Genomic DNA, 17,321 nt, shown 5'->3' with positions numbered 1-17,321 from the left:
CCTTTTCTTCTTGTAATCTTAAGTCTACTTTTAAACAAGAGGAATATGGTCATGGTATTGCAAGTGCATTTAAGTCTGATGTGCTAATGCAGTAGTGTGGTGTTAGTGTTTTATTCAGTAATGGGATTGATTTAAATTTATTACCAGGTTGTGGTTGAGTCCCTGCTGATGAAACACAAACAGCTTCTTTTGCTTTTAGGAACCAAAATTTGGTGAGGCCGGGAAAATAGATACCAGACATTTCACCAGAAGGCTGCTGCATCAACATTTCATCTTAGCCCATTTGGTAGTACCACAACAAGAAATATATCACCAATCTCCACTGTCTGACAAATTCAATGGAACTTTGAAGCAGCTAGCATAATTCACAGAAGCTGTTTACATAGGTCACTCTAGCCTATGCACAGACATTATCTTTGAGGGCAATGGAATTTCATTCCTTGCAATAAGTAAATAATTCATGAAGACTGGGTACCACAGCAAAATGACCACTGCTATCAAACTGCTTCTAAGCCAGAATTAGGGTCACCTGTTTTTATGGTGTATCAGGGTTTCCTGAGCAGTTTACTGTTTAGGGTTTCAGGGAAGCTGGTGATGTTTCTAAGAGGTGATTGTTGTGGAAAGTCATGAAAAGCTCAATAGATTGGTGCTGTATCCAAGTATCTCCAAATGAATGTCAACATTGCATTCACATCAGCAGTCAAAAGCCATCACACCAAGAGGCTTTCATGTCCTCCAACCATTGGTTCTGCTTGAACCTCCAGCTGTTTTCTGTTCCAACCATAGTGGAGACAGTGACGTTAGTCCCGCCCACGCGGTCTGAGCCCCCACCGCGCGCCGTTGCAGCCGCCATGGAGACGGTGACGGTGGGCCTGTTCGGAGCCGCTGGCCCGCCAGCTGGAGCGGCCTCTCGGCCGAGCACGGGCCCGGCTAACATGGACCACCTGCTGGACAGCTGCGCGCCGGCCGTCGAGAAACGACGGCTCGACGCCCCGAGCCGGCGCCCCATCGACGAGTGGATCCCCAAGACGGCATCGACGCCCTCAACAAGAGCGTCGAGATCGACGTCGGCTCTCAGGTGGAGCGCACCTCCGGCTGTTGGCCGCACGCGAGGGCTAGGCGTGTGCCGCCGGCGGATCCGTTTTGTCGTCGTTTTGGTGTGCTGCTCGAGGGGAGCCCTCTTGCGTTTCTGTTTTGTTTTTTTTTTAAAGCACGGTTGATGATCTGACGGCCTTGGCTCACGCGGCTTGCCAGTGGGATGCCAGCTCGGGATGGCTGCTCGTGTGTTGTGTGCTGGCTGGTTAGCCGTTTATTTATTGGTGATTGTGGTTGCCTTCATTAACGGCAGTACTTTTTGCCGGAGGCGCATGAGGCATTTTACGTTGCGTGCAGCATTTGGACCCGGGTGTGTCGTGCCGAGGTCCGGTTCGCTGTCGACCGCGCCGCTCACGACGCCTTACCGGACCTGACCTGACCTGGCCCGACCCGATCTGATCTGATCTGATCTTCCTGGCGTGCGGCAGGTGGTGGTGGTGAACCTGGCCGACTTCTACAAGCCGCGCGATGCGTCGCAGCTGTTCGGCTCGCAGCCGGAGGGTGGCGCCACCGGCGACGAGGCGGCCAGCGGCCTCCACCTGCTCGCCTCGACGGCCAACATGGCCGGCGGCAGCGGCGCCGAGCCGGCCGGCAAGCCCAGGTGAGGGCGGCGCGGGGCAGCGAGAGGCGGGCCGCCTGGCTGCGTGGGTTACGGGAAGCAGCCCCGAGGCGGCCTGGCCCAGGTCGAGGCGGGGCTGCGGCGTGTGCTGAATCACGTGGGGCGTGGGGCTCGGGCGCCGTATGCTCAGCACGGCACAGCGGCAGTGCCGGCGGTGTTGGGAGAACTCCGCATGAGGGCTGAGCAAGTTCCGTTCAACTGTGGGGGCGCACTGGGCGTCAGCTACTGTATCCAGCCTGGCTCGTTCACAGACTTCTTGCCAGGCGTATACTTGCCTGCTCGGCTTGTGTTGTGCACACTGGCATGGTTTTACAAGCTAGGTGTTTTTTGTTGTGTATTGCATGTGTTTACTTCACCTGCACACTGATCATTCCTGCAGCATTGCAAAACGAGTACCTCCGAGTAGTAAAACGCATGACGAGGGACTTGCAGTTTGACACTCTTCTGTGACATCTGGGTCCCATTCTTCATTGGCAACTGGGAACCCATTCCCCAGCTTGGAGTAAGCCCATTACTTACGTATGACGCCACGACTCAAACCCACTCCCTTCTGAGTTGAGAGGTGAAAGAAGTGTGTGTGTTTACAAGTAAGTCGTTGCTGTTTACATAGCAATTCTAGCAACGGTCAACGCGCTCTTAACGCTTTGGTATGTCGGACAAATGGGCCGGTTTTGATAGCACGAGGATAGTGTGATGCTCAATGTTGTTTTTGGCCGCAGAACTTGCCAATAGCTTTCAAATCAAATGATGTGCAGCATTCGCAGCATATTCAGCATATTGCAGTACCAATAATGGCACCATTTGTGGGCGCTAGATGCCTCCATGTGCTTACATCAGTTGATTGTTGTTCTTAACATTTTGATTTAAAGGCGTTTTTCATTGGCGCGTATCTGTGACGTCGCATTTTGCCACCTCAATGGGCGGAGCTTGGACGGTAGGTCAATGGAGAACTGGCCACAGACGTCGTTCCCGTACCCGACCACTGACCTTCTCAACGCAGCACCGTCACCACATGGCGTACGCTCGTCAAGACATAACAATTTTTACGTTTTCGCATCATCACACACGTCCACACTCCCCCCGGCCTCAAACGCCGGTCGCCCGCGTCAGCTGACCTTTGCGCCCTCCCCAGGTTCACCTGCGCGCTCTGCCACGCCGGCTGCTCCTCGCAGATGGCGCTGCGCGTGCACAGCGCCTCGGCGCACGCCACACGGCTGGCGGTGTGCACGCGCTGCGGCCAGTCGTTCCTGAACCAGCGCCAGCTCGACAGGCACCCGTGCGAGGAGCAGAAGCGCGAGGAGCGAGAGCGGCCGCGACCGCGCGTGCCGCCGCTCGTCGTGCGGCCACCCAAGGTGCGGGGTGCGCCGCGCGGCCCGCTCGGGGCTGCTGCGTGGGCCGGCTCAGAAGCAGCTGTGCGCGGCCCGCTCAGGGCTGCTGTGTGAGCCAGCTCAGAGGCAGCCGTGCACACCCCGCTCGCTGTAAATGGGGTCCGTATCCGTGCTGGAATGCGTGCATTATTTTATCAGCGAGGAGGTCCAAAACGTCCTGTGCTGAATTATTATTGTCCACAAAAAACAAGTAGCATTACGATACCATGAAGCCATCGAATTGACGAAAACTGGGAGGCGCTGTCGTCGTTTTGATATGCGTATTAGGCATTGGTTGAGGCCCATCAGCACGCTGGAAGTGTGGGAGGGGTGGCCTACTTAGCATTTGAAAATGATGCACTTGGTCGCGTGGGACCCGTTGGAGCCAGTTGATCCGGTGTGACCGTTACCCGTGCCGTCACGTTTTGGTGCCGCGCGTTCTGAGCCCTGAGCTCGCGGCGTCACCGTCACGCCTTGTGGACTAACCCAGCGTGCGCCTCGCCAGGCACCGCGCGTAAGGCGTCTGGAGGACACCAGCTCCTCGGAGGAGGAGGACTCTGAGGAGGAGCGGGGTCGTTCCCCGTCTCCGCCGTTGCCGCCGCCGCCGCTGCCGCGGCCCGTGGCGCGGCGGCCGCCGCTGCCAGCGCCGCCAGCGCCACCTAGGAGGCCGACCAATGGTGAGGCATGCCTCCTGTACATCTCGGTTGGTTGGTCCTGTACATCACGCCACCGGACGTCCGTATGCTGGTAATGCAGGCCTTCGGGGCTGTTTTCGCTGGATGCTTGCGTCATGCGGCGTTTGAACGTCGTTGGTGGCGATGACGCTGGTTTTTGGCGGCAGCTGCCGCAGCTGCCTCGGCGGTATGGAGAGGGATAATGAACTTGTAATTCAGCGGCTCCGGGTACGAGTATCAGAAAGTGCTCATTGTTCAGCCTAACCGACGGGAATAGGTCACCTGGCAAGTGGCCATTGGGGTCGCGCCTGGCGCAGGTCGGTCGTGAAGAAGCATTGTGCACCAGCGCGAGGGTACCAGCAAAGCCTGTCAAGTTCAATCCTGCCCATTTTGGGTAACGCGGTTTTATTTGATCAATCCGGCTGTGACAAAGGTGCTGTAGCTTTATTCAGGCCTTGGTTGTTCGAATAGATAACCAATTTACCAAAGGCCGCTCTTTGTTGTGATTTACGTCGTGCGTGATGTCACAGACTCGCTGACTGTTGGAACGGTTTAACAGGCGATTAATGGGCGCTGCGGAGTGCGCTCGTCGAAGCGCGTTGCCCAGGTACGATACGTGGACGCAGGGTTTGGCACGGTCTTGTACAGATGGCCATGTTGCCGTTGGGCGCGGTTGGCCCGTTACTCGATGCGCGGATGAATTGTACCGGTTTGATGTACTTACACCCGTCATTGTGAACAGGGTCCCAGGAACTGGACGAGAAGTGCGCTGTTTACGTGGACAGGTGCCGTGGACCAGTACCAAACCTAATGCTACCCCCCGACTTTGAAGACGTTTAACCCGAGTTTTAAGGATGGTTTTAAGCGCACGAACAAGGCGCTCACTGCCCGTGCTCGAGAAGTAACTATGCTCGTCCTTGGTATCGTTCCAGGCAAGAAGGAGGCGTATGTGTGTCGTGTTTGCCATTCCAAATTCCGGGATCCGAAATCCGTGCTCAGCCATCTGAAAGAATTTCACCCAGAGCATGCCAGAAAAGCGTGGAACAAGTTCCAGGTAGGTGATGCATGGGGTTTCTCGGTTGCTCCCCCACGATTGCTGCGATGTAATCGGCTAGCATTCCCGTGCGTTCTGGAGGACCACACCGTCTCTGGTGCTACTTCCGCAGCGCCTTTGATCAGGTTTCCAAGCGTTGGAATTATAACGCCGTTGTTGATTAACTCACTCCCACCCATACCCTTAAACGGTAACTTCGGACTTTCTACGTATCAATACTAACGTAACGCAGCGATGATCGTGTTTAAGGTTGCATCACCAATGTTTGCAAAAACATGTAACTGGTTTGGAAGTTGTATCGCCAGCGCTTGCGAAAATATTACGCAGGGTGCGAATGCGCCGTGTCCCATCAAACCGCTTCCCCACGTCCATGCCACGTGAGCGTTGGGCCGTGGCCCTTCACTCGGCGGCTCGGTCGGCTCACGCTCCGCGCTGCTGGCCGCAGGAGAACCTGCGCTCGCGCCAGCCGGGCAGCGGAGCGCGGCCCGCTCCCGGCGGCGCCGGCGGCGACGACACGTTTGCCGTGCGCTCCGTGGCGCCGATGAAGCTGAAGCTGTCCCGGCCGCAGCAGCAGCAGCAGCGGCTGGAGCAGCCGCTGCCGCCGCGCAGACCGCCTTCCCCGCCGCCCAGGTGGGTGCTCCACACCGAGCGCAGGGTGCAGGCGGCCGCAGTGGTGGCCTGCGGATGGGCCGTGATGGTTTGCGATGTGCCATGTGGGCGCAGAAACCGCGGCAGCGGCTCGTGCTTAATATGTTATCGGTTTTTCCTGGCTTTGTGCATTTTTCCTATGTTGTCAGTCTTCTTGGATGTGGAAATTCGGGAATGTTTTTGCGCCATTTTCTATTCGATTTCAGTAGCTGTTCAGCCGTATATGCTCTGTTCATAGTGTTTGAAATCTTCCGTTTGAGTATTTTCTTTATGGCTGTTCATGGTTCATACATTCAGTTGATTTGTATTGATAATGACTTCGATGTAGCCCTGTAATGGTGTTAAATGCATCAGCGCGGGGGGGGGGCATGACTTCCATTGGTAAGCGGCCGCAACCGACAATTCCCCATCCAGACGGCCGCGATGGTCACGGCTGTCGTGTCGGACGGGCTGTATCAGATCTCTCGGTGAACGTGTGTGGTGTGCAGGCAAGCTGGTCATTCGGTCTCGAGATTCACTCATTGGACGTGCACCGTAAGTGACCATCTCGCTTCCGCGAAAGATGCTGCGGCAACGGGGAGACAGGCGGGCGCGTATGGTTATTCACTTACAGTAACAGATTACGAGTTGAGGAAATGTGGGATGTGGTTGTGTCCTAGTTATTGTTTTGTGTTTGTCGTACAGGTGCAGATGCTGCTGTTGCTTATGCAGGAGATGAAATTCGGTGGACTCATTGTCGTAATATCTTGTGTCTTGACCCGACAACTCCTTCCTCATAATACTTCCTCTCCTTCCCCAGCGATATTAGTAGAACCGTTGGCAGAGCGATCCGCGCCGAACATTGTTTCCGCATCCATTCAACCTAACAGTATGTCTCAACTTCTTTCCTGCTGGGACGGAAAAGTGACCTGACCGCCTCATCCTTCGCCACCCGGTGCGTAAAAGGTCAACGACATGGGTGGGTGTTGACCTGAAGCGCGTACACGCGTCGTGAACTGTACCGTTTTGCGCCACTGGCTGCGACATGGCCGCCGCCGTGCCCTCCGTCGCCCCGCCACCCAGCGCCGTGCTGACACGCGCCGCCCGTGCCGGCCGCCAGCTCGGAGCCGCCGTCGCCGGGCTTCGTCACGTGCGGCGTGTGCGGGGGCACCAAGTATTACACGCACACGGCGCGCTGCCGGCTGCACGGCTCGTACGCGTGCGACGCGTGCCGCCAGTTCGCCGGCCGCGTGCAGCCCGCGCAGCCGATCCAGTGCCTGCTGGGCCTGGGCCGCTGCCACATCCCGGTGTTGGCGCCGCGGCACGCGGCCGACACGCGCTGCCGCGCCTGCTGGCTCAAGAAGTGCCTGGCCGCGTTCAACATGCCGGCCGAGCGGCACGACCGCCTGCGCGGCTGCCTGCCGCCCAGCATCCGCCAGGCGGTGCCGCTCGCCGCCGCCAAGCCATACCGCCAGACGGGCAAGTGCGAGCTGGACGGGTAGCTGGGGGGGGGGGGGGGGAGGGGGCAAGAAAAGAGGGAAACTGGGGAGGGGGAGGGTAGGGAGGATGTGCAGGTGCGGGCGCGGTTGGTGAGATGGAAGGGATGTTCGCGGCGTGTGCAGGGCTGGAGGCGTGCGCGAGGGTTGCGGCTCCCCGAACGGAAACGTCTGCTGGTGGCGCGTAACCGTGAAGAAGGTAAGCGGCGTGTGGAACATGCTGGAGGAGACGCTGGAGCGTCGGCTGGGAAAGAAACCGACGAGACCGGGAAACCCACACCTTTACCCGCGTGTTGCGGCGTCAGACACGGTCCCGAGTGTTCGGATGCCCCAGCGGGATTTGGATTTGGATTTGGGGATGCCCCAGGGAGAGAGCTAACGAGGTTCCGACCCCGTTAATTCGAGACAGGCTTGCCGTTGTTCGTTCTGTACGCTCGAGCATGGCGGAAATCATGACCCGTTTCGGAATGCTGCGGGGCTAGGTATGAGGCCCCGCACCTGACCCATCGTGTATGACATCTTGTACCCCCGGAATACTGCGTGGTCTGTGACGCATAGCCGCGTGTTTTCGCACGCAACGTGTGTTTAAACGGATCGGGGGAGCCGCGTAGCGAGAACCATCGGAGCGCCGGCCGACCCGGCCCGGGTGCCGGCCCAACGCCATGTGGCAACGCCTTGGTGCGACCCTGTATCGGCTCACTGGGGTCTGCCGTTGTCCACGTGACCTGACGCTCTCGCCGACCTGTGACGTCATCGATCAGAGTGCTTCGGTGCTGAACATCACTGTACAAACGTTCTTCGTGGAGGATGCTTTGTCTTAGCCAGGTAGTCCGTTGCATGCGCGACGCCATGCCAGAGGCTGCCGAGTGCGTGGTTGACACTGTTTTTATGTGAAGTCGTTGTCCCGGTTAAATGGAGGTGATTACGAAATAAATATGTTGGATCGTTGCATGTGTGTGTGTATGTGCGTGAGGAACACGGCGCAGAGGGAGGACGTGCCAGGCAAGACTCGGTGAACCAGAGGACCGTGATGGATGCTTTGACGGTTTTAGAGCTATTTGTTTGTGGTTGGTATTGGATCAAATTATGAAGAGAAATGTAATTTTCACCGATTATTTCATTTCGTGGAGCAGCTCCCAGTAATATGTTAGGCACGAAATGCACCTGTCTCAAATCCATCAAAATGCTTTCTGGGGGAGCACCTACACGGGCTGGCTATGTCCTGGCTATGTCCTATGTCCCGCTTTCTCAACTGCAAACCGCTTGTGCACTCAATTCTTATGAAATATCGTCCTCATTCAAACTCCAATTAGCGCAATGCGTGTTGCCTTGAAATGTGTTACGGCCAATATCCATTTTTAGTGTACCTACCTGACCACCCCTATCGGTAAAGTTCGTCAACTCACAATTTTGAGACTCGTTCAAGACTTCCGTGACTTTGTTTCCTACCGAATGGGAATTGATCCAGAATGCTAACCATCCTTTACGTTTCGTTAAATGTGTCTGGGTGTATTTAAAGGCATGCAGGGCTTTCTATACACACGCACCATCATAGCAAACAACAGTCGTTCACGGTAAATACATACCTGCTATCGAACACGTTGTAGTCCCAGCCTTCCGCTAACCAGCACCTCTTGCCACCATGCCGCACTGCACGGCAGAATTTCCTCCAGAAACCGTAGATCAAGAACTATATATATTTCTCCAGCTACTGCAGTGACCCAGTGGCGCATTTACACTTCGCACAGGGCTCCTCACCCGTGCAACAGCCGCAAACGTGCGCGGCATATTACTGATCGTCTTGTCGACGTAGCATATATGTTATCACAGAAAAGCGGAACGGTATAGGCACGGTGTTAGATTATCAGTACGACCTCCGGAAGCTGGCAACGACAGCCGGGCCATTATTGGTCTTAACAAAAACTATAGTATTGCTGGGTTCATTCTACAGTAATGCAAAGCGTGTTGGTGTGCGAAAATAAGCCGGCATCACCAGTACTAACCAACATTTAATCAAAAAACTCATCAGGCACATCGTTCAACAACTTGCACAACTTCGCCCGCTTAATGGTGTACTCGTAAAGCATTTTACCGTGGTCCGAGCGTCCAAATGTGTTCCACCCCGCTAACTGCGCTGACTTTGCTTTAACAGTTTGCATCCGTCATAGGCCAGCGGAGTGCGATTCGTTTCTACTGTGGCCTGTAGCCGCAAAGACATGTTCCTAACCCGTCCGGCGGCGGTGTGCCCGCACACAAGACGGGTACAAGACATGAGACACCAGCGCATCAATTTGGGCAGGACTGACTCAGTCACGCCCCAATTTCCCCAATCAATCACTGACTCAATCATGAGACGATTTCAGCAACCTCCCGCCACGCGACGAACAGCAGCACTTTGCCGACACGCCATGCCCTCAGTGGCCACAACTGTCCCGCCTCGCGGAGGGACCACGCGCCTGCCAGCGCTCAAACCCGGCGCCTCCTCCCGCAACACAAGCCGCCACCACCAGCGACATTCCTGCCGTCTGGCGCTGCAGGCATCTGAGGTACTTGCCCCCTCACCGCCCTCTTCCCGCTGCAGGTACCAGAGATGCCTCCCCTACCGCCCTCTGCCTGCGGTAGGCACCAGAGATACCTGCCCCAACGCCCTCTTCTCGCTGCAGGTACCGGAGATACCTACCCCCACCGCCCTCTGCTTGCCGCAGGTACCTGAGATACCTGCCTCCACTGCCTTCTGCTCGCTGCAGGTACCTGAGATACCCCTCTGCTCGCTGCAGGTACCTGAGATACCTACCCCCACTGCTCTCTGCGCGCGCTCCTCGCTCTCAGCCTGTCATCTCAGTGCTCCTCCGGCCCTCCCGCCGCTCTACCCGCCCTCTCCGCGCTCTACCGGCGCTTCCTGCCGCCACCGCGGCCGCCCTGCTTCGGCGGCGGCTGGCCGGGCGCCTTGTTGCTCGAGATGGACGAGCACTTGGGGATGTGACGGTCGGCGGCGGCCTCGTTGAAGCGCCGGCCGCAGTGCGGACACTCGACGTAATCAGACGTGTCGGACGGCGGCGGCGGCGGCAGGTCCTCCAGCTTGCCGCCCGCGTCCAGGTGCGCCTGCGCCTGCTTGGCGGCCCGGATGTTGGCCACGAACTCTTCGTGCTGCTTGCGCCAGTCGGCCTTCTTCGGAGACTGCGGGTGAGTGGGCACAGGTTAGGGTCCTGTGAGAAGAGGAGACTGTCACCACCTCGTCAAGCATCGTGGTCGTGGTGTTTGGGGGGGGGGGGGGGCGGGGGGTAGGGTCGGTTGAGGAGGCCACTGTCCGGCCTGTCATGCAGCGCTGGGCGGATGCCAGGTCACCGTCCGGCCAGTCATACCGTGGTGGAGGTCATATCGGTCGTACGGAGGCCAGGTCACTGTCCAGTCGAAGGATGCGAACGGGGTTAAGTCTGCCAAATGGGCTGCCAAACGGGCTGTCAAATGCGCGTCGTGGTAATTCATCGGAAGTGGCATCTCATCGTTAATGGCGACTCGAAGCGGCTGTTAGTATGCACCACGAGCATGTATAGGCTGGGCATTTGCCAAAATGTGCAGGATAGCTTCCCCGGTGCAATTCTAATGAGATCCGCATTTGACCCAACGTGGGTGCTTAGAAATCAAGCGGTCCCCAATCCAGGTTTAAACAAAGTAGACTAGCTCTGGATGGGCTCAGAGTTGTTACGCTGACGAGTTACCAGCCCCCAGTATACCAGGAAGCACTAATTGAAAGGCAACAAAATAAACCAGCTCTGGTTGGGCTCAGAGTCGTTACGCTGACGAGCTACCAGCCCTCAGTATACCAGGAAGCACCAGTTAAAAGGCGTTATCAAGCACACGTTAGTTACATTCTCGGTACGCGATATTGCAAATTTTACTTATTATTCCAAGTGGCTATAATAAGTCACAATCAAAGCACAACTTGCAACGTTGACGCCATAACGTTTGCTTGACAGCGTCGTTTAAACAGTATCTCTTGAGTACGGAAGGTCGATAACTGCAAGCTTGAGGACTCTCTCAGCATTATAAGACTAAGGACTTATAGTGTTAGTTTTATAGTGAGAAGCCAGGGGTTCAAGGTTCTTCCTGCCTATGCCAAGTTAAGGCTGGAATAGTGAAGGTGAATGTTGCATATGCAGGGATCATCAGCATACCACCGGGTAGGGTGCCAGTGAAACCGAACGCCACTAAAGAAAAAAAAACTGTCCATCGGTGGCAGCGACGGGGGTTCTGTCAACCAGCCGGCCACCCTGGCCAGCGCAGCAACAGCTGCAGTTTTTCGCACATATCCCCGCGTTTTGTTTTCATCACAAAAGCATCAGCCCCTGGCAGAAATATTTATGTATTTGGTTTAGTCTTACTGGGTCCTGCGTAAGGCCCCGTCATTAAAATACAAGTTTGATGCATTGCTCCCACATCGGGAGGTTGAAGCAGGTCGATGCCGCCAAGAACACTGCACCATGTTAATTGGTCCAGAAAATGTTTTCTTAGCAGTCAACAGAATGGTCATGAATGATCGCTAACAAAATCCCTTTGCAACACGCCTTGTTGTAAATATATCAAGGATTTTTTTTCGCTCATGCGTACGCAGTTGCAAAGATAATGGATTGCAAGGCACACCCTTGGTTTCAGAATGACATACTGCGAAGACAGTTTGTCATATACCGTAACAACTTGCGGATTCAGCTGCAGAGCAAATCATGTATGATCACACAACCCAGACGCACAGTCCACCGTAAACGCAAGAATCACCTCTTCTGCCACTGAAAGCGCCAGAGACAAGACAAAACATAGGCCGCAAGCAGTCTGGAAACAACGACATCTGTCTGAGGCAATTGTGCTTCGAGAGACAAGACAAAAAACATAGGCCGCAGGCAATCTGAAAGCAACGACATCCGTCTGAGGCAATTGTGCTTCGAGAGACAAGAAAAACATGGGCCACAAGCAATCTGGAAGCAACGACATCCGTCTGAGGCAATCGTGCTTAGAGGGAGAAGAAAAAACAGGGGCCACAAGGAATCTGGAAGCAACGACATCCGTCTGGGGCAATTGTGCTTCGTCACTAGGCAGTGTTGTGAGTGGCAGGCATGTTCGTGGGGATACGCTGAGTTAAAACGGTGCCAAGTGCTGTGAGCGATCCATTGTGTGATGCCGACTGACAAAAGGTCTCCAACGGTCTTAATAATGAATCGGATCGGGTAGCAGGCTGTCCTGGTCTTTGGTGATTAAAATCGCCTGGTGGGCTGTTAAGCTCGTTCACTGCATCTCGAAACTGGAGGTTAAGTGACCAAGTAAAGACAATGATCACCCAAGTCCGCGACTGTGCTCTCGGCTCCGTAAAGTAGACATTGTTTTTCACCTTTTGGCCGCGTCCCACCTTATCATCGTTCGCACCACTCTTGATCTTCTTGATGTACTGCTCAGACTCCGTGCCCTTGACCCGCATCTTAATCGGGTCAAACACCTTGCGCTTCTTCTTGTTGCTCTTCTCGCAGATGGTCTTGTGCTTCTCCAGCCGGTCCTTGGCGAAGGCGCGCGTGCAGATGGGACACTGCGCCAGGTTGGGGTCTGACGGCGGCGGTCGCGGCGTAGGCGTCGCAGGCGGCTGAGAAAGACACCGCCGTGTCAGCTGTCTGTGGGGTCAGGAGCGGAACCGGAATGCTCAGGCAGGCAGGGGTATAACCACTGGGGGGGGGGGGGGGGGGGAGGGGACTGAGCTGAGGATATACCCCTTCAATTTTTCCATAATAAGTTTGAGGCCCCTGCAGTGGAATGTTTGTAGAATGTACGTTTTCATGCCTTTTTTACCACTCAAAATGCTATTAGTCTGCTAGTTGTGTCAATGTGGAGTGTCTAGTGTTCTAGTTCTAATGTCTAGTATTCTGGTATAACATCCGCAATCCTGATAAACCCTCCCACCAATCTCGGAGGCGCGGTTACACCCAGGCAGGCGAGTTGAACCCAACCATAACGCCTACCATGCGGTCCTCCCCAGGGACCTTCCCTGGGATAAAAACATTCACGTTACGTTGTATTTGTTTGGTCGAAATCCATCCATGATGTGGCTTTTCGGGTGTTCGGCTTGGTACAACGTTCACTAGGCTCGGTTTGTTATAACCCTCACCCATTCGTTACAACACATTGCAAAAAAATAGGATAAAATACGATGCTACGAAACATCCTTTGTACTACAAGATACGATAGTGTAAAATACGATGCTATAAAATATTATGCTATAAAATACAACACTTTAAAATGCGTACGATGTCAACCAATGAATTTCATAAACGTCCCAAACTGATAGGAACAGAATGTACGAAACCCAGAGCACACATACAAAGATGGATGAAAACAAGCTTTAAGTACATGGAATCCACATTGACACGCAAAGCTCAAGCGGGTACATATATATGGCGTACAGTCAAATAAGCCCCAGTATAGGCTTAAAACCGAGGTGCATGATCTAGCGTTTGCATTTTCATATGAGTTTTTAATTACTCAAAGATAGAGATATAGTGGTGGTCGGGTGCAGGTGGTTCCAAGTTGCTGCGACACGATAAGGGATAAGGGATAAGGATAAGGGATCTTGCTTGGGGTCATCCAATCGACACCTGGGCAGGTAGAGAAACATTGGCATGGAGGAACGCGTCTCCCTTAGTGAAAGAGATTGATGTGGCATTAAAAGAGATTGGACATCGGAGGGGGGAGGGGGGATTCTCTGCATCTTAGCAATTTGAATACTTCCAGCACGCATGTTTTCGCGGTATAAAAATATGATTAGCTGCGAAAGTTACCTCTAGCTACAGAGGGCAGCAAGTATGAGTGTAATCACCAGCAAATATAGAAACTTTTAGATATATGACGTCGGTGGTGATTAGACCAAGCTGTGTGATTACTTTGACAGTTCGTGATGGCCATTTGCTAAATTCCTGCAAATAGCATGGTTTACAGACGGAAATTTGAGTATGCATGTATGCACACCTGCGGACATTTCTGTATGCATAGCAGCCGTATTGACTACTCAAAGTACGGAGAAGTAACGATCCGTACTGTGCGAAGGAATCGAAAAATACGTGACACACATATTCACTAAACCTTTATAGAGTGCAAGTCACTATGGGGGTCATGTAAACATCCAGGCAACGCGATACAACCGTGATTCGAACACGGATCGCTCGCATGGCTGCCAACCACCCTGACCACTCGGCCGTTTCGTTTCGCGGCGAACAATATATTTCTGAAGCGGAACACCTATGAATTACCGGACATACCTACCAGCATTCTGCAAGCTGAGATTTCATTCCAATTCGATCTAGCGTTAGATACGACTAACGGCAGCTTTTAGTTGTCCCTAACACCCAACAATTTCGGTTATGTGAGAATTACAAAAAAAAAACAACTGCCCGAACTTTATCTGAAACGCCTGTTTGTGAACATAGATTATTCACTCAGTGATTCACCATTTTAGTCGATACCACATCTAATGTCATGCAACCTCAAAATAACACTCAAATTAGGAAGACTTATTCCGCATCGTGATTTTAGCGTAGCGTTTAAATTCCATTCAATGCCATGCATACACACATTCTCTGCATACATAGTTGCTAGAATTCTTCGCGAATCTCTTTTCAAAGGGATTCCTACGTAGATCAGCACGTCAACGCCATCGAATACTGCGAACTTCGCTTTGATATTCCCGCCCTTAAGTCTAAAGCTGCCGGGTGATGAGTGGCGTTGGTCTACTGAAACATCACACGACAGCACGCGAGCTTCTTTCTCGCATTGATCGGGACTCCTCAGGGGACTCAAGCCGAACAAAACTGAACTTGAGGAGAAAACTTGCAAAGGTCATGAAACCATTCCTGACTGTTTATTTCCGTTCATATATGTGCAAGCAATGTGAGGCAGGCTGATAAGGCAAGACCATCAACTTTTATATTCTTTAGGCGTTCAAGACCAAGATGGTCATTGTTTTGAGATTCTGTGTCCTGTCAGCCGCAGTTCCACCCCAGGCGCCTGTCACCAACTGTTCATCACGGCGACTCTCGACGGGCACCTGCTTCTCTCAAAAGACTTTTCCCTGCCCCCCTCTCCCACGAGCTCGTACCTCGTGCTTCAGTGGGTTCAAGGACTGTCTCTCCCCGCCCCCCCCCCCCCCACGGGTCCGCACCTCGTTCTCCTTGAGCAAAGTTGAAGGACTGCCTCCTCCCTGTCCCCCCCCCCCTCCCGGGTTCATACCTTGTTCTCGTTCAGTGGGTTGAAGGACTGTCTCCTTCCTGCCCCCCCCCCCCTCCCCTCTGTACCTTATTTTCCTTGAGCGGGTTGAAGGACTGTCTCCTCCCTACCCCCTCCGCGGATCCGTGCCTTGTTCTCCTTCAGTGGGGGAATGACTGTCTCCTCCCTGCTCCCCCCCCACCCCCCACAGGTCCGTACCTTGTTCTCCTTGAGCGGGTTGCTGGACTGTTTCCTCCCTGCCCCTCCCCCCTCCACGGGTTCGTACCCTGTTCTCCTTGAGCGGGTTGAAAAACAGTCTCCTCCCTGCCCCCCCCCCCCCCAAGGATCCGTACCTTGTTCTCCTTGAGCGGGTTGAAGGACTGTCTCCTGGAGCCGGCCCCGTTGAAGGAGGGTCGCCGGGACCCGCCGCCCTTCTTGGACGGAGGTGCCTGCTGCAAGCGCGCCTTGGAGGGCGCCGGCGGCGGCGGCGCCGGCGACCGGGACCGGGACTTACTCTGTGGACCGTCAACGAGACCTGCTCAGACTGCGCACCGGGGCGGGTGTATGACGGTGGGGCGCGAACGGCAGGGGTTTACCCTCGATAGTTCGGTACGGGCAGCAGGGAAACGGGGAAGGCCGTCTGGTTGAGGACCAATGTGAGGAGAAATATGATCAGGTCAAAGAACAGCGCACCTTTCTACTTCCTTGCTCCACAAGTACTACAGAATGAAGATGGCGTAAGCGATTAATAGCGCCCATAGTCATGATAAGAGCTTTAACACAACGACAACTTAATGCCTGGAAACGATTTTAAAAATGGTCCTATCAGACAAGCTATGACCAATTTAGTAATTGTCGGGGCACGTCGGGACCAAAGCACAATCACGTATTCCCGGCGCAGGCGTGTTTGACATTGAACAAAACGGCTCAAAAACACGGGGTACCGGTCAGCGGTCACACAGCTGCAAACAACTTTACACTCCAATAGCAAACAGAGCCAGCGGCTCATCCACGTCAAACCACACACGGCAACCAGGCCTGCAAAGATCATGAGCCAAACGCACGCAAGCCCACACCACGCTTCTGCCAGCACAGCGTCACAGGTCACCGAAGGTCACGTGCGAGGTCAAACGGTCGCGGGGTCACGCACCGAGCCGGAGCCCATGTTGATGGCCGCGCGCGCCGGCTGCCAGTATAGGCCGCGCTGCGTCACACCTGGCCCGGCGCCGGGGCCGTCGCGCAGCCGCTATGGTGACCAGGCCAAACAGAAGGCGCGCATTGAGCACGAGCGCTGAGCGGCCGATTGTGGCGCAGCCTCGGGGCACGTGTGCCGGGACACGCACGCAGCTGACGCGCGCACCCTGCAGGCAATCGATGAGGGTGGGCGACGCACCGAATGTGGGAGGCAGGAGCGGGTGAGCGTTTGAGACTAGAAGCCGAGTTTCATCACATTCGCCCAGTGTGATGATGGGCGCTCGCGCGATGGAAGGATTTTATCGCTTTTGCCGTTTTAGGGATTTTGGGAATTTTGACTCGGGGAAAGTGAAGTGGGTGAGGCTGGAGTTGCTGGAAATCTAAAAACCTGGCAGTTGAATGGACACGGGTGCGCTTGTAATGGAGCCAGCTATTTATGACAAACGGGGCTGCTACATGGTCGGACGACATCAACTGCGGCAACTCCATCGAGCTTCCGCGTTTCTCACTACTCCATCGACCTTCCAGCATTATGTAAACTTGCTGTATACCTTCTCCAACCGCCTTGCAGTAAAACCTCCACCCGGGTGCTTTCTGCGAATTCTTGCAGACCACATCAGCCGATCCCTGGAAGAGCCTATGTGGATCAATGGGCGGTGGGCGAGTACGCGGACCAGGCGGTGCCTATTTAATGACCCACGGTCGCCTTGGCTGCACGGACACTCGCATGCCGCTCAAGCTCAGCAGTTCGGCGGGTGTCCTAACGGCTCAGTTTCGAAGGTGTGTGACACTTACCATGAAGTGCCGGTTTTCGCAAAAAAACACCATAATTCAACTGCGTAGCACCAAGGCCTGCGAATGCAGTGTTTAACTGGCTGGCAATGCAACAAATGGCGATGAATGAATGTCCCATATTTGACCATCACCAGACCCGAAATCGCACGAGGAGTCCAATTTTCT

The 17,321-nt window shown here is 54.5% G+C and overlaps 2 protein-coding genes across 3 annotated transcripts; one reads left to right on the top strand and one right to left on the bottom strand.

The window, feature by feature from the left end:
• Positions 1–594: 594 nt before the first annotated feature.
• LOC119101259 (uncharacterized) lies at positions 595–9,554 on the top strand. The gene is made up of 9 exons (XM_037224563.1): positions 595–607; positions 847–1,031; positions 1,524–1,696; positions 2,847–3,066; positions 3,587–3,758; positions 4,688–4,809; positions 5,255–5,397; positions 6,557–6,840; positions 9,514–9,554. The coding sequence occupies exons 1-9, from the start codon at positions 595–597 to the stop codon at positions 9,552–9,554; spliced, it is 1,353 nt and encodes a 450-aa protein (XP_037080458.1).
• On the bottom strand, positions 8,631–16,341 carry LOC119109394 (zinc finger C2HC domain-containing protein 1C). 2 transcript variants are annotated; one of them, XM_037233012.1, is made up of 4 exons: positions 16,318–16,341; positions 15,521–15,682; positions 12,313–12,558; positions 8,631–10,109 (listed from the first exon to the last, which is right to left on the bottom strand). In XM_037233012.1, the coding sequence occupies exons 1-4, from the start codon at positions 16,330–16,332 to the stop codon at positions 9,819–9,821; spliced, it is 714 nt and encodes a 237-aa protein (XP_037088907.1). In that variant the 5' UTR covers positions 16,333–16,341; the 3' UTR covers positions 8,631–9,818. The 2 variants fall into 2 exon arrangements, with proteins under 2 accessions (XP_037088907.1, XP_037088912.1); XM_037233017.1 differs by having other exon boundaries at positions 12,331–12,558.
• Between the last annotated feature and the right edge of the window lie 980 nt (positions 16,342–17,321).

The sequence above is a fragment of the Pollicipes pollicipes genome, unplaced genomic scaffold (genome assembly GCF_011947565.3).
Source record: "Pollicipes pollicipes isolate AB1234 unplaced genomic scaffold, Ppol_2.1 Scaffold_2555;HRSCAF=2994_pilon_pilon_pilon, whole genome shotgun sequence".
NCBI classification, from domain to species: domain Eukaryota; kingdom Metazoa; phylum Arthropoda; class Thecostraca; order Pollicipedomorpha; family Pollicipedidae; genus Pollicipes; species Pollicipes pollicipes.
The sequence above is the reverse complement of the archived record's forward strand: the minus strand, read 5'-3'. Positions and strand labels throughout refer to the sequence as shown.